This window comes from Orbicella faveolata, unplaced genomic scaffold (genome assembly GCF_042242905.1).
Source record: "Orbicella faveolata isolate gen_17 unplaced genomic scaffold, um_ofav_v1 contig_14, whole genome shotgun sequence".
NCBI lineage: Eukaryota > Metazoa > Cnidaria > Anthozoa > Scleractinia > Merulinidae > Orbicella > Orbicella faveolata.
The window spans coordinates 3,038,799-3,054,741 of NW_028301541.1; the positions used below are offsets into that span (position 1 = coordinate 3,038,799).

Genomic DNA, 15,943 nt, shown 5'->3' on the forward strand with positions numbered 1-15,943 from the left:
TTTAAAATAAGCGCCCCCTCCCCTCTCCCGATCTTGTGGACGAGTAATGAGACAACAAAGGATGTATAGTTTTCGTCGTGTAGTATTAGATTTGCACATTTTTTCAGTTTGTGAACACGTTAAGTTTTAAGAAAATTAGAAGTACTAGCGGTGCCACGATTTAAACTTTAGGATCAGCTTTTTATGTCGATAAACAGCTTTTGTTGCTGCTTATACGCAGATAATGTATCAAAAAAGGATCGTGTCAGGCCACGATTTGAGAAAAATTTAATAAGCCCCACCCCCCCCCCCCCTCCCCCACCTCCTGTCGAATAAGCGTCCCCCGTCTTCTTCTAATTTTGAAATAAGCGCCCCGGGCGCTTATTCGAGGATTTACGGTAATTGCGTCAAGTCCTTGTGTTATGTTCAATGGTGAACTTTTTCCGCGATGCATTTTAAAGACAAACATTTTGTTTCAAGTCATACTAAAATGCCCTCTGATTATACATTCTGCTCGTTAATATCCCCTCAGTGAGTATGGAAGCAAGCAGTGTTTGCATCGTAACTCAATAGCAAGGTTTTTTAATTTACCAGTGAATGACCCTTAATGCTTTGTCTTCTAGATTTTACAAGGAAACGACAATTCGTACGAGATAGTTAAACACGATTTTATGCCGTACATAGCCACGGCTCAGTATGTTCGTGTCTGGCCAGTGAGCTTCTGTGTCCATCCCTGTCTTAGAATTGAGATTTATGGAGAGCCTATAACAGCAGGAGGTTGGTACCGTAAAAACTTATTAATACAGGGAAATGTTTTGCGCATTGTTCGAATTATGCCGTGTGTTCACCCGAAATTAATTGTTGAAGAATCGCTTTCCACTCTAGTAACATTGCATACAACACTTGGCACTATAAACTATCGGCAACATTGCAAGCAGTGGTATGGTTAACTATCAGTGAGCCATTTGGTGACTTCTTGGGTTAAGAATTTCCAACTTGTCCACGGCCACCTACCCTGCTCGAGTTTTCCTCCTGAGCACAAATCCAAAATGACCGCGGAATGTTGCGTTTTCAAATCTTCCCGGCGTAGTGCTGACAGAAAGCATTTGATGCATTTTCAGAGTGAAAAGGCCGTTTTCAAATTTCTCCGTGGTGTAGACAGAGTCTGAGCTAATTATGTAATACTTCGTGGAAACAAGTTGAACTAAATGGTGTCTGAGACTGAATTCGTTTAACAGTTAATCGTAAGCGGTGCATATATTCCTTGACTTGGATCAAAACTAATTTCTTCCAACGAAAATTCCAAGAAATGTAAGAATAACTGTAAAGAGAATTTATGCCGATACATTGTACTGAACTGACTTTAGTAGCTCTCTGTTGGGTCGCACTAGTTTGCTGAAGATGATATGATGTACAACAAACGATCAACTCGTGAATTGGCATTTCTTGGCCACTTATACTGTGGCGGTTTTAATTAAAACTCAAATAAAAGTTAATTGTTAACCATGTCCATGGTAATTAAATTATCATTTTCAGTAAAGGTGGGGCGAAAAAGGCGCCCCACGGCTGGTAAGCGGGTTAAAATACATAGCATAAATGTTAAACCGAAATGTGGCGATAAGGGAGCGGAGAGAGGGAAAAACGTTTTCGCCAAAAGATATACTCGCTGTGATGGTGAAAGCAAAAGGGAATATTTGAGAATGCGACCAGTCCTTTATACTGGCGAACAGATAACACTCTTCAACATGATTGGCTGTTATGTTACATGACCGACCACCACCGGATTAATAAATATGTGCCTTGACTACAATAGGTCAATTTATCGACATAAACAACATCATGCCTTGGCTTGATATTTGGTTTTTGGTGTTGACCTCAAAATTTTTGTGTTACAGGTCCACCAACTAGTCCACCAACCAATTTGTCAGTAGAGATGGCGTCGATGACAACAGCCGTCTTAAGATGGAATTCTTTGGCAAACTACTCCGCCGGGGGAGGAGAAATCCGCGGTTTTAAATTATTTTTTTCCAAAATAGGATCGGTGAATCAGGATGAGAGTGTTAGAATGATTTCAACTAAGACTGAAAGGAAGTTTAAGAACCTGGAACTGAACACCACCTATTGTGCATCGCTGTCAGCTATCAATAATTTTGGGGAAGGTCCACGGAGCGAATGTGTCGAGCTGAACACTCCATCAGGTATTCTGCGCTTTCTGCTCTTGTTAGAGCTGTCTTTCGTTAAGTGCTTGGTTTTTTTTCTCAATCATAACAGAAATAAAGCTGAATAACTCAAGTGCACGGCGGAAGATAACTCGCGATTAGTCTTAATCTGTCTCGAATTAAAAAGAAATGATAGAATGTTAAAAACTAGTTAGCTTGTTTGCAATGCAAGGCTTCTCAACCGCTCAATGCGCGAGTATGTGAACATTGAGAGTAAAAGAGCGATCATGATGATACCCTCTCGTTGTAGCTCTTGGTGGATTCATCATGATGTGTTTTTACCAACAAACTTCACTCTCAGAGACCCTCTCCACGCAGAAAATTAGTGGCTTTCAACAAATTGTTAGAAATCGTGAGTAAATGTCACGGCAGATCGTCACAGCAGCATATTGTCCAGGAGAAGAAGAAATTCTCGTAGTTACTTTACGCCTAAGAAAGTGGAGATAGCTTGAGTTCTGTTTGAGAGCCAGGTTTCCGAGAACGTGCAGATATCAGGGCTTTTTAGTCAAACGCCAGCATCAATGAGAGGGTCTAACATCAGCTTTTTCCGTCCCGTATCCCGCGTTCCGTCGCTACTTTTGCCTCATTCTCACCGGGCTGCCCCACTCAAGATGTTTAGCCTGATCCCGCCTTGTTAGAGTCGCAATTCTCCGCGTTACCTCTGTATTTTCTGTTTTCAATCCCGCAACCCGCCTTAGTTTTTGAAAATACCCCGCATCTCGTCGGTCAAAATGAGCAAATCCCTCTCTCAATGAAGTATTTTATCCCGCATCCCGCCTTCAAAATTTCTGTCATCCCGTATCCCGCCAAACCTGGTTCCTTAGATTTCTAGAACTAGAATACGCTTTATCTTTTTATGGTGTAGGCTAAGGGTTTGGTCAGTGTCACTAAATGCTAATCGCCCGTATTTTCTCCGCAGTTTGTTTACCCGGCTGGACCAGTTATGGCGGCCATTGTTATCGATTCATTAACACACTGAATTCTTGGGTAGACGCGGAAAATCATTGTCTCAATCTCAATTCTGATTTGATGACCATTGACAGAGACGCTGAAAATACACTCGCACAATCATTGGCTGAGCAGAGCAACGGTTGTGTGTGGATTGGTTTAAGATTTCATAAAGATGTGGCTCAAATGAACAAACAGCTCCAGTGGAGTGATGGCGCCTCTGTAAACTTTACTAAGTGGAATGTGATCACTCCGAGAAATAGACGCGACATTCCGTCGAGTCCCAGTGATGGAAATAATTATGTGTGTGTCTCTTATGATGTACAGAGTACCTTTTGGGTAAATGAATCTTGTTCGAAAGACTGTTCCTTTGTTTGCAAGAGGAAAGGTAGGTCAAAATAACGCACAAAGTTTCTACATTAAGTATGGTTGGTCAGTCACTGGGTAGTCAGTCAGTCACTGGGTCAGTCACTCAGTCAGTCCAGTGCGTCATCTGTCAGTCAGTCAGTCAGTCAGTCAGTCGGTCAGTCGGTCGGTCGTTCGGTCGGTCGGTCGGTCAGACAGTCAGTCAGTTAGTCAGTAAGACTATTTTTCGGGGGTGACTTTGTATAGCACAGCTCTTATTCATTTTCAGCGTAAAAGAGTTAATAAAACCGGGCGAATATGTACCTTACGTTTACTGTTCTTAAACGAATAATTAACTCTGAATAACTGTTGAAAGTCAACCTTTTCTAAAGAGTAAATGAATCTTTACTTGAGCAGTTTTTCTTATTGAATTCATTCTTGTCGTGATAAACAGAAATAAGAGCTCTCCTGAATTTATTTCGCAAACTTCCTTTTTGTAATGCCTTGAAACGTATAGCTTAAACGGGCCAAGCAATGATGATTAAAGAAATTTTTCAGATGTACTTCCAAATGAAACGAAACTTTAAAGATGTTATCTAAGGTAACAATACACCAAACAAGTAAGAAGTAATAATAAACCGAATGAAATAAGCAGAGGTGATTACGCAATGAGGAAGGTTAAATCTTGAAAAACCACCTTTATTTAGTTTGGGTTTTTTAATCATTTCTTTGGCGTTACTCTGCCTTATGAAACTACTGAATTAAAGAGTAATAAAAGCAATTACTCGCAATATCGTAAAACTGATTGCCCCTTTAAGACGGATTACAAAAGAAAAAACTTGAACAAGGTGGCCATTTTTTTTCAAGATGCACCTCCGTTTTTCACGCTGCTCCTTTTAATCATCGCATTTCATTGCAGATTACAACTGGCCAGACCAAAGCTGCTCAAATTTACCTCTTGGCTTGGAAAACAGAGCCATACCAGACTCATCTATAGACAGTGAGAACAGTGACTTTGACACTTCACCTAGTGATGCACGTCTGGGTGGGGCAGAGGGGTGGTGTGCTCCTTCGCCTGTCCTCGGTGTTTACCTAAAAGTTGACCTAAGGTCGGCGCACGTTATTTGCGCAATCGGCACCCAGGGTAATTTAAGGGGAGATGTAGCGTATGTTCAGAGTTACCAGCTGGAACTGGCGGTTAAAGATAACAACATCGAATTTTACAAAGAAAATGGAACCATAAAGGTTTGTTACTAAACAGCACAAAAGCGTAATGGCTTTAGCCCTGGCAGGAGGGGAGAGACTTTTTCCGGTGGATTTTCCTTGTACCTTTTAAGAAACCTAGAATGATTGAAATTCAATAATCAACAATGGTATTTGATAATCTCTTTTGTCTGGGACGTGCTTGTGAGCTGGCTGGCCAGTCTAACTTAACAAAACGTTTTGAATTGAGCCTCGTAGGGGTAGAAGTAAACTTGAGCCACGTCTCTCTCTTGTTAACCTCGGTTTAATGAACTCAGTTGCGGTTTTTAAGCCACGCACAATATTACCTTTACTAAGATAGAATATAAAAACATCAAAAAAAAAAAAACATCAAAAGAGTTATATCATAATAAACAATAAAGAAACAAGGATGGAGACTTGAAGATTAAACGGATTACAAACGACGAATTTGTAAAATGTGGGCTAAATTTTTCACGATACGTAAACCGTGACGTAGTTCCTTCATGTGGTCTCTTTTCAACAAGACTCCCCTTCGCGTTCACTGGAAGTAAATTTCTCCTCCTAAAGACGCAAGCCATTATCCTTTTATATGAGATTTTTAAAACGGAAAAGCTAACCCTTTAATACACCTTTCATAGAGAACGGCATATTTAAAACCAACTGCATCCCTTAAAATACTTGAGTGAATCAGCCGTGCTTTTCAAAATGTCTCAAGCAGACGCACCTATCGTTAGCTTATCGTTCAAATATTAAATCACCTTTTTTGTACCCTTTTCTGTACTTCAGTTTGTGAAATACGCACTATTTTATACAACCTCCACATGAAATACTACTTATTTCGGGCAGAGCCTCAACATAACTGTATAGTTCATTAAAGTGAAGACCTAGTGTCCCCAATTAGCCCACATGGGCTAAATACATTGACACTTAAATAAAGTTCTTACTCACTTACTTGCTTACCGCTCAACCTTAACTTACGTCCTCTTAAGTTCTTCCATGTTATTTAGAGCAGAGAAAGTGACATGTCATTCACAATGCTGCACTACTAATTATTTCAATGTTTGGTTAAATTTATTTCAGACATTTGAAGGTAACGACAACAATTATCATGTAAAGAAGAACTATTTACAACCTGGTGTGGTGGCGATACTAATCTGGCTGACACCCACGGAATGGTACGATAAGCCCCGTCTGAGACTGGAGATTTATGGAGAATCAGATCTAGAAAGAGGTAACTGTTGCTGTTGTATAGGTATGGTATTTCTGTGGAAATGCTATTCTATGAGGGAACTTATGGAACGAGCATGAATACAACCAGTACACTTGTACGAAACAGGCCGTTCTTTGTGTGCCGATGAATAGCGCGCATCTCGTCTCCTTCTCATGTAAACAAACTAAAACTCGTGGAGACAGGAGTGTTTTCTATGTAGAAATGTCATTCACGCGACTTAGGTCAATTTGTAAGTTTACACAGGACTGCAGGATCCCTCAGACACAGAGGTAAAACGGATGAGAAAGGAGTGGTAACTTAAACCTCTTTTACTCTCCATCTTTCTATCTCTCTCTGACTGAATTCACGTTTTCTTAGTCGGTTTGTGAACAGTTCGTAGTATACAACAACTCTTGTGTAAGTCTAAAGTATATGCGATGAGTTAAACTGAAGTAAAATTTTATGATAATAATCTTTCAAATATTATAACTTAGTTTGGTAACAATTTCCAGCCTAACGCCTGTTTTTGTAAATGATTAAGTACAAGCAGATAATATTGCTTAACAAGGAAATAAAAAAATCTTTTGTAAGTGACATTTTGAATGGAATGTAACTTAGTAAAGCGTCATAGACATAAATATCTTTCTTGGGTAATTCTGTCCAAAAGGAAAGGCTCAATGAGGTTAGCCCCATGTGAAGCACTAACCCGTGAGAAAAGGCCAGACCACAACACCAGGAACTCCGTGCCCTACACCGTGTTAGTTACGTGTGTTGGAAGTACCATAAGTTAGTAGTTTCAGTAGGTATAAGTACTTTTTGGTTTTATTTAAATTCATTTATTATCTATCATTTTTTTTGTTCACAGTGCCCACCCACGCGCCCGAAAACGTGTTCTTTTCATTAACCCCTATCGGCCTGGAAGTCACGTGGGATCCTCTACCTGTGTATTTTCATGGCTATGTTCTTGACGGATACACGGTGGAGATCTGGAAAACAGATAACACATTGCTGGGTGCCTACTCACAAGCCGCTGACTCTTCCAAGGCTATCATTGCTGGAATAAAAGAACACGATAATGTTGCCTGTGTCGCAGTGAACGGTTTTACAAAATACGGAAACGGTCCTTTCAGCGGTTGCACCTTAGAAGAGCATGGTACGTTATGTATGTGATGCAATCTCGTTTCCAGGCTTTTTGCGTTCCTCCTGATCAGTGTTCCTGGGCAAGGCACTTGGCTATCACAACGATTTTATGATTTTTCAGTGACTCCGTGCTCGTCCATCTCCTTAGCCACCTGTGCAGACTTTCCCGTCTCGTGTAAAGTTCTCACACTCCATGTTTCAATCCTTGTAACGATCTTGGGGAAAAGAAGACTCTGCAAGGCAGTTCCCTTCCGGGATTGGCTGTTCCGCTTCATACGCTCTCTCCCGGGTCGTTCCCTTTGATCATTTGATGTGGCTCTTTCAGTCGTGGCTACCGTAGCAAGAGTGCTTTTAACAGGGTGGGTTTGCTAGCCCCACGCGCAACCCTCCTTCTTTCCAATCCGGGCTTGGGGCAGGCCATGGCGGAGTTAGAGAATTGCTAGGGACACCCCCATATAATTACCTGTAATTAAGCGCCGTTCACTGATAAGATAACTTGTTTAGTGGTTTCTCAACCATTTTTTTTGTAATCCTTCTTCCAGGACTAGATCCACCGTCAAACATAACAAAACTAGACTCGACTCCTGTGTCGTTTGTTATACAGTGGAGTTCCTACACCGGAACTGCAACTTTGCTAAGTTACCAGGTGTTGGTTTTACGGGAAGGCGATGTTAAAAAGAACATCACTGTTGCACCAAACACAACATCGGTAACTATCAAAGAACTTGCTGTGCTCACCGAATACTGCGTTCAAATTCGTTTGATAGCTACAGGGGCCGTAGGAAATCTAAGTGACTGTTTCTTCGTCTCCACTGATGAATTCAATGGTAAGATTTGATGTTTAGGAATGGTGTATCTTGATAGCGCGCGCGGTCGGTGTAAAACGCAGACTGCAGACTGCAGACTGCGGACTGCAGACAGGGACTGGTGTGAGGGTAAAATGCAGACTGAAGGTAAAAAGCATAATGCATACCGGGAATAACATGCAGACTGCAGACTACATACTTTTTAAGTACATATTATATTATTGCCATTATTAGTGCCGTAAACAGGGTTATTCAGGCTAAACGAAGCAATAGTCTACACTCCGATTAGCTTGAATATTACTCCGATTAGCCTGAATATCATTCTGGTTAGCCTGCATGTTTACCGTTAACTCTCAATGATGGAGGTGGTAACACGATTCAGTTAAAAAGTCTGAAGTCTGCATTTACCCCTGGTCCGCAGTCTGCAGTTCATCTTACACTGACAATGGCTTGACACTCTTCAAAGTACTGATAAGCTTTATTATTATTCCGTGTGTTTTTAAATTAAGATGATAATGATGAGGATGAGAATAAGATGGTGACGATTTAATAATACGAATAATACTATTATTATAAAACTATGTTAATTTAGAGAACTTCTGTATCAGTTGGGAGATTTCAATATAGTCATCTTCACATTGTAGCACATCAAGGAGTGGTTCCTTTATTTTATTTCGGAATTTAAATTTAATTAGTAATTTCACTAAATGTGGCGTGGAATTCCAAACTGAGACGAGTGATTACATGACTGATCGGCTCGTAAATTGATGAAATAATTAATGAATCTGATTGATAAATTGATGGTGATTGCTCAAAGTTCCGACTGATTAAAGATTGTTTGATTGTTGCTCGATTGATTGAATAGATAATCCAATGATGAAATGACTGATCGGTTGGTTAATTGATTTATTCATTCATAAGTAGAATGATAAGTGATTAATTGATTGTCGGATTGATCGATTAATTGACCGATTGAATAATTCGCTGAATGATTACTCCTTTTCAACTTCCCCTTTCCTTATTAGGGTGGAGTATCTGGGGTCCTTGGGGAGAATGCAGCCAGAGCTGTGGACAAGGCGTCGTGAGCAGAAGAAGGACGTGTTATGGGAATGTTTCTGTCTGTGTCGGAAAAGAGTCAATGAAGGATAAGTGCATCATGCAAAGTTGCCCAGGTGACTTGTCGTCTTCACTGAGTTACGCCACAATATTTTTGTGAGATTTGGCTCTTATTAACCGAGCAGGAGGTCTGTATGGGAAAACAGACCGAACGCAGTGAGGCCTGTACACACGACCGAGGTCAAGATTCTCCCATACTGACCGACTAAGCTCGGTTAATAAGATGTTTATTATATGGCAAATAAGAACAATTTGATTCCTTTAATGTAACTGGTTTGTACTAGCTGGCATTTTGCTTGCGAACGGCGATGAGCCGAGCTTAATTCTGCCAAAGTTTGCTCGTCCTCTTTACTTTTTTTTTTTTATCAGGCTTTTTGGGCTTTTTGGCACCATAAATAAATGTTGTTAGAAGAAAATAGTCAACATTTTTGCATTTTAGTTCGCAACTTTTTCACCGCAAAATGTAACGGGTCTAGATGGGAAAAGCTAGACCGCTTCAATATCGATTTCTGGCAATCAAATTTGTGAATTCGGTAGTTCCCAGTCCTTGTGAGGCACAGCCAGATAATAAACTAAATTATTATACCGTAAATCCTCGAATTAGCGCCCGGGGCTCTTATTTCAAATTTAGGAGAAGACGGGGAAAGCTTATTCGAGGGGGGCACTTAATCGAAGGGGGGCGCTTATTTAATTTTTCCCAAATCGTGCTCTGACATGATCATTTTTTTTAATACATCATGTGGACGTAAACAACAACATAAGCTGTTTATCGACATAAAACGCTGATCCCAAAGTTTAAATCGCGGCACCATTAGAAACTCACGTGGTCACAAACTGAAACAATGTACAAATCTAATACTACACGACGAAAACTATACATTCCTTGCTATCTCATTACTCGTCTACAAAATACGGGGAGGGGAGGGGGGCGCTTATTCGAGGAGGGGCGCTTATTCCAAGGGGGCGCTTATTCGTGGGGGCGCTACTTCGAGGATTTACTGTATGACAAGGTAGTCTTGAGGTAAATCTGAGCGTTCTGATTGCTTCTTTCTTGGTTGGGATTTCGCCATACCGACACTAACCTAGCTTCGGGTGCCTCAGTTTGTTTTGAATAAGATTAAAATGTCTCTACATATGATACAGTGGAACCCCGTCAATACGACCACCTTCGGGCCATGAAAAATTGGTCGCATTAACGGGGTGGTCGTATCAAAGGGGTTCTTCAAATAAGAAAATGATTGGCTGAACTTGTTTTGGGCCAGAATAAAGTGGCCGTAATAACGAGGTGGTCGTATTAACGGGGTAGTCGCAAGGTGGGGTTCCACTGTATTGCCTTTTTCTCTCACTCTGGACCTTATGTGCTGAGCGTTATACTTTATAAAATGTTTCGGGCGAAAAATGCAAATTTGTAATCTAGCACTCATGGAATCAAGTGTTCTGCAATCTTAACACGATCTCAAATCTCATGTAACCAAAAGATACTATTGAAAAAATACATATAATTTCTTAAAACGTTTGGACACAATATCCTCAGGGAAGATTATACACATTTTGTTCGAAAGATTTTCCGATTTTTGTGGCTTTCTTTCGTTCTAGCCACCACATTGAAACGAAATCTGCCAGTTGCTATTTTTCTTCTTCCCTTCCCTTGAATCCCCGCGTGCCTCAACCCATTTTCGTATCCAATGGGAAGGTTGGGTCTAATACCATCGAGTATTTTCCTTTATGCTAATTGGCCGTATTTTCTATGGCGCGGCATAAAAACTGGATTATAATTCCAGGATCCTTACGTTTTTACGAAAACATTGAATTAACGTTGTCTTTGCATCGATTCCATCAAACCCTCAGAATGTCAGGATGCGCTTGGCATGGAAAGTGGTGGAATCTCTGACGCACAAATTTCTGCGTCTTCTTTTCATAATAATAATGAAAAATATGCCGCATATCATGGAAGACTACACCTCCAAGAAAGTGAAAGCCACTCCGGCGCTTGGTCAGCTGGCAAAAATGATGACAATCAATTGTTACAGATCGACCTGATAGGCAAGCACAGAGTAACCCGTGTAGCAACACAAGGAAGGGATCGTGTTGACCAATGGGTGACCAAGTATACACTACAGTACAGTAATGATTCATTAAACTTCCAGGACTACACTGAAGATGCAGAGATTGCAATCAAGGTAAAATATTCAACAAATTAAATCGACCACATCTTTTCATAGTCATCACTCCTACAGACTATAGTAACAAAAATCAGAAGCCTTTTAAAATCTTAATTAGTAATCCATCTACGGGCATTTCGATCTTTCGTCATTGAAAAATAGAAAGATTCTTTTGATATACCTTGTTGACGACTTGAAGCTGCCCCGTGAATTCAAAATGATGGCTCCTTACTAATATTCCATGTTCTTAATTTAGGTTTTCGATGGAAATGTAGACCAAGACACTGTTGTGTCACATGACTTAAACCCACCAATCACAGCACGTTATATCCGTTTCCGACCAGTAAGATGGCAGCAGCATATATCAATGAGAGTGGAGCTGTATGGCTGTCAAGGTAACGTAATTTAAGAACTTTTCATTGGGGGCACTTCCTCTCAAGAAAGAATTGACTCAAATCGACTAAAAAGCAATATTGAAACACTACTTGACAATGAAGAATAATAACAACAAAGCTTTCAGGTGCCACAATGTTTTCAATAAGATTAAAATGTCCTAACATCTAAAGTTGTCTTCATATCTCCCCCTGGACCACACGAATTTGCGTAGTTTAAAGAAACAACACCTCAATTTATACCTTTCGGGCGGAAAATGTAAACTTGTACTCTTGCACTGATGGAATATAGTGTTCTGCAACCTTAACACGATCTCAGACCTTATGCAACCAAAAGATACTATTGACAAAAATTGATATAACTTCTTAAAAGTTTTGACGTAATGTTCTCAGAAAGGTTAAACACATTTCATCTGTAATTTCCATAAAAATGCCCAACTAGTCTGTCAGCTGCTTACCTTGATTGAAATCTGGGCACGAAAGTGGTTGGGGCTTGACAAGGCTGGGCTTTTTTTCCCGGACATTTTTCGTCCGATTGTTAATTGAAACCTCGGGGGTCAGTCACTAAGGGAAGAGGAGGGTGGGGAGGGGAGATTTACAGGTCGAGGAGCATTAGCCACGCTGTAACCCTTAGGCAAATTGACGAGGTGTTTCCCAGAGCACTTTACTTGTGGCCTTTAACGATATTCCTAACTTTTCGCTTAATTTACAAGCCAGGTTTCTACCCAATTACAAAAAACGTTTGTTGCTTTTGTTGTGCAGTGGAGGGTTCTGGTAACGATGGAAACAATGGGAGTGTCTGGACATTGTGGAGTGAATGGAGTTCTTGCAGCAAGTCATGTAACGAAGGGCGACAATATAGGAATAGAACATGTCTTTCGCCTTCTGAATGTACTGATGGTCCAAGTCAGGAAGAGAAAAGTTGTAATTCTCACGAATGCCCAGGCAAGTATAACCTCCATGCCCATAAAACGGCTTAGTGGTGAGTCCTTTAGTAAAGTTATGTTACATGTAGCTTGTTCTCTGTTCAAATTGCTGGGCTATCGTGTTAGCCAAATTATCGCTCCCGCCATCCTGACCATATTTGGACAGAATTTTGTGGTAAACAGTTATGGGCCAAGTTAATCCTACGCTCAGAATCTTGTGTAATAGAGCGGTACTCGAAAAGACAAGTCAAAAACTAAGAAGACAGTCATGACGAGAGCTTTTTTCCCATATAGTCCCCTCAAGAACAGCAAAAAGCCTCAAAAGCATAGATCGACAATCTACTTTAAGTTATATTCAAGCTGGATTTTTACTGAATTCCTAACAAATGCCCTTATTATCATGATTGATGATAATGATGATGATGATGATTATGTTGATGATGGTGATAATGATGATGACAATGTCTGTTATTGTTATTAGTGTGTCAGAATGCCCTCGGTATGGAGAGCGGTGCAATCTCTGACGCGCAAATTAGCGCCTCTACGGAATGGAGTACAAGCTATGCCGCCATTTATAGCAGACTATACTTTCGAGGTAACGAACACATAAAAGGGGCATGGGCAGCTAAAACAAACGATGCCACTCAATGGCTGCAGATTGATCTGATTGGTCAGGACTCTTTCGTAACACGTGTAGCAACGCAAGGAAGACATGATTTCGTCCAGTGGGTAACCCAGTATAGACTACAGTACAGTAATGATTCATTAACCTTCCTGGATTACAGAGAGGATGGAAAGATTGCAATCAAGGTAAAATATTTAACAAATCAAATCAACCACATATTCTTGTGCTCGCAATTCTTCTGAACCATAGAAGTAAACTTCAGTGACCTTTTTTCATTGCAGTTTTGAGTTGGAAAGACTTTGAAAAAAAGAAAGATAGTTTGATACACCTTGATGACGACTTTTAAGAAGGCGAAATTTTTCACGTTATTAATTTAGGTTGTTGACCGAAATGTATTTCCCGTGTTTACATAGCGTCCTCTACACACTTGGGGTGTTCACAGAATTCTTCTTATGCGAACCTTTGTCTGCGTCTAAGGTTTACATAACTGTCTAGAATTTTCCGAACGCCCTATGTGTTTAGATGAGGCTATGTAAACACGTACTTAAACCATCCTATCAATTTAGGATTTTGCTGGGAACACGGACCGAGACACTGTTGTGTCACATAACCTTAAACCACCAATCACAGCACGTTATTTTCGGTTTCGACCAATAGCCTGGAATGGCCACATATCAATGCGGGTGGAGCTGTACGGTTGTCAAGGTAACGTAGGATGAGGTTCTACAAATCCGACATTCTATTTATTTTATTTTCGCTCAAATAAATGTAATGCATTTATGTGGTGAAATTATTTGGAGCTATGTCAGACGTTTCTGCAGCTTGATTAGTTGTTTAGTTGTGAAGGTAATGTAACTTTCTATTGTGACTACCGGTCAAAATCCTGTTGTATTTCACATTCTTTCAGAAATTTCTTAACAGAAGATGTTGCCACACAACCATTTAGGTGATCGTGTGATAGGAAACTGCAGGGCAGCGTGGGGGGGGGGGGGGGGCAGGGTGGGGGTGGGGGTGTCGGGGGGCTGATGCCTGGTGAGAACCGCACTTTACCCCTCAGCAAAATATGATAAGAAACACCTCGGCTTATTTGCTTTTTGCGCTTACAAGGTAAGCTTGCGGTACTTTTTGCTTAATTTACTACTCACCATTTTGTCTAATTCCCGTTATTTTTTTCTCATTCTTTCCCACAGGACAGGGAGCTGGTAACACCGGAGTTGAAAACAACGGGAGTGCTTGGACATCATGGGGTGAATGGAGCACTTGCAGCAAGTCATGTGACGAAGGCCGACAATTTAGGAATAGAACTTGTCTCTCTCCTTTTCAGTGCAAAGATGGTGAAAGTCAGGAAGAGAAATCCTGTGATTCTCACAAATGCAAAGGCAAGTATAACTTCCATGTGTCGCAAAACCTCTTGTGATCTCTCTTAGTAAATTAATGTTATCTATCTCTCTGGATGCACAGTGGGTTTGTCATGCCGACGGCCGACCGGTTAGCTCAGTGGTAGAGCATCAGACCAGCGTGCGGGAGGTCGCGGGTTCAAACTCCGGCCGGACCAACACTCAGGGTCTTTAAAATAATTGAGGAGAAAGTGCTGCCTTTGTAATGACATCTGCAAATGGTTGGACTTTCTAGACTTCTCGGATAAGGACGATAAACCGTAGGCCCGTCTCACAGCTCTTCATAATTAATTCTGTGGGACATAAAAGAACCCACACACTCATCAAAAAGAGAAGGGCGTAGTTCCCGGTGTGGCGGTCTATCTCTCATCTGATGGTTAAATGCTCGGAGATATTAGCTGCATAAGCTACTCTGAAATCCGAGGGTAAATAAAGTGATGTATTTATGTAATGTATGCTGGCTAAATTCTTTTTCCCGCCATCTTGGTTATTTGAAAGTTGCCAGCAGAAAAGAGGTCCTGGCCTTGTCGAACCAACAGAATGATACTAATAAGCCAAAGACTGAATATGAATTCATTGCTTTATGTTAACTTAGTCGGTATCAGGATATCTCTTGTCGACTAGCAAAGCCCCGACGGTGAGCCGAGTGATAGCGCGAGGTTCAGGTGCCGGGGTTCAGGCATTCGCTAATAAGACCCATGAAATAAGATAGAAATCCGCAAACAAAACGATCATGTCTTTTAATTATGTCATAAACCTGGCTGTTCGAAAATCAAATGAACACAAGCCCAGGATTAAATTGTTTTGATCAGGGTTTTAATTCCTCTGGTATAAATACGTTTTTCATGGCTATGGTTTGAGAAGTTTGAGATAGGTCTATGTGAAAAATGGAGGACCGTCGTCATTAAACGATACCCATGCGTTGTCAATAACAATAGTATTTTTACTCTATACTCGTCAGACTTTGAGCCACCGTCCAACGTGACAAACCTTAACACAAGTTCTTCATCAGTGGTAATCGGGTGGAGTCCCTACTCTGGTAATGCTACTCTGTTAGGTTACCGTGTGCTGGTTCTAGAGCAAGGACGCAGAAAGACCAGAAAGAAACGTGAAATATCACAACTGGAGGGCGAGCTTATAAGGAACTTTACTGTTGGTCCAAATACAACAGCTGTTGAGATTCAAAATCTTACTGCATCTTTTAAATTTTGTGTTCGAATTAATGTGATCACAGAAGAGAATGGCAATGGAAAGCTAAGCGAATGTTTTTACGTCTACACCGAGGAAGACAGTAAGTGGTGGTATAAACGTCAATTTATAGTCTGAGAGATAAATATGGGATTCCATGCCACCCTCGACACTGTCTTGTCTGAAAAGTAGCAAAAGCTGGGAGGAACTCGTCAACAACCCTGGCATGTTGAACAACCATGGCCAAACTTTGCTCGAAGTTGATA

At 40.8% G+C, this 15,943-nt stretch overlaps 2 protein-coding genes across 2 annotated transcripts in view; both read left to right on the forward strand.

The window, feature by feature from the left end:
- The window catches only part of LOC110069395 (uncharacterized), a 31,643-nt gene that overhangs the window by 8,355 nt on the left and 7,345 nt on the right, over positions 1–15,943 (forward strand). The window contains exons 11-22 of the mRNA XM_089287372.1: positions 603–756; positions 1,875–2,177; positions 3,118–3,534; positions 4,411–4,736; positions 5,796–5,946; positions 6,791–7,087; positions 7,614–7,892; positions 8,897–9,043; positions 10,836–11,167; positions 11,406–11,544; positions 12,304–12,490; positions 15,428–15,780. Coding sequence (XP_089143498.1) covers positions 603–756; positions 1,875–2,177; positions 3,118–3,534; positions 4,411–4,736; positions 5,796–5,946; positions 6,791–7,087; positions 7,614–7,892; positions 8,897–9,043; positions 10,836–11,167; positions 11,406–11,544; positions 12,304–12,490; positions 15,428–15,780 — 3,085 coding nt within the window. The remainder of the gene's footprint in view (positions 1–602; positions 757–1,874; positions 2,178–3,117; positions 3,535–4,410; positions 4,737–5,795; positions 5,947–6,790; positions 7,088–7,613; positions 7,893–8,896; positions 9,044–10,835; positions 11,168–11,405; positions 11,545–12,303; positions 12,491–15,427; positions 15,781–15,943) is intronic.
- LOC149113646 (lactadherin-like) lies at positions 12,518–15,005 on the forward strand. Its single transcript, XM_089287324.1, has 3 exons — positions 12,518–13,277; positions 13,659–13,797; positions 14,283–15,005. The coding sequence occupies exons 1-3, from the start codon at positions 12,969–12,971 to the stop codon at positions 14,507–14,509; spliced, it is 675 nt and encodes a 224-aa protein (XP_089143450.1). The 5' UTR covers positions 12,518–12,968; the 3' UTR covers positions 14,510–15,005.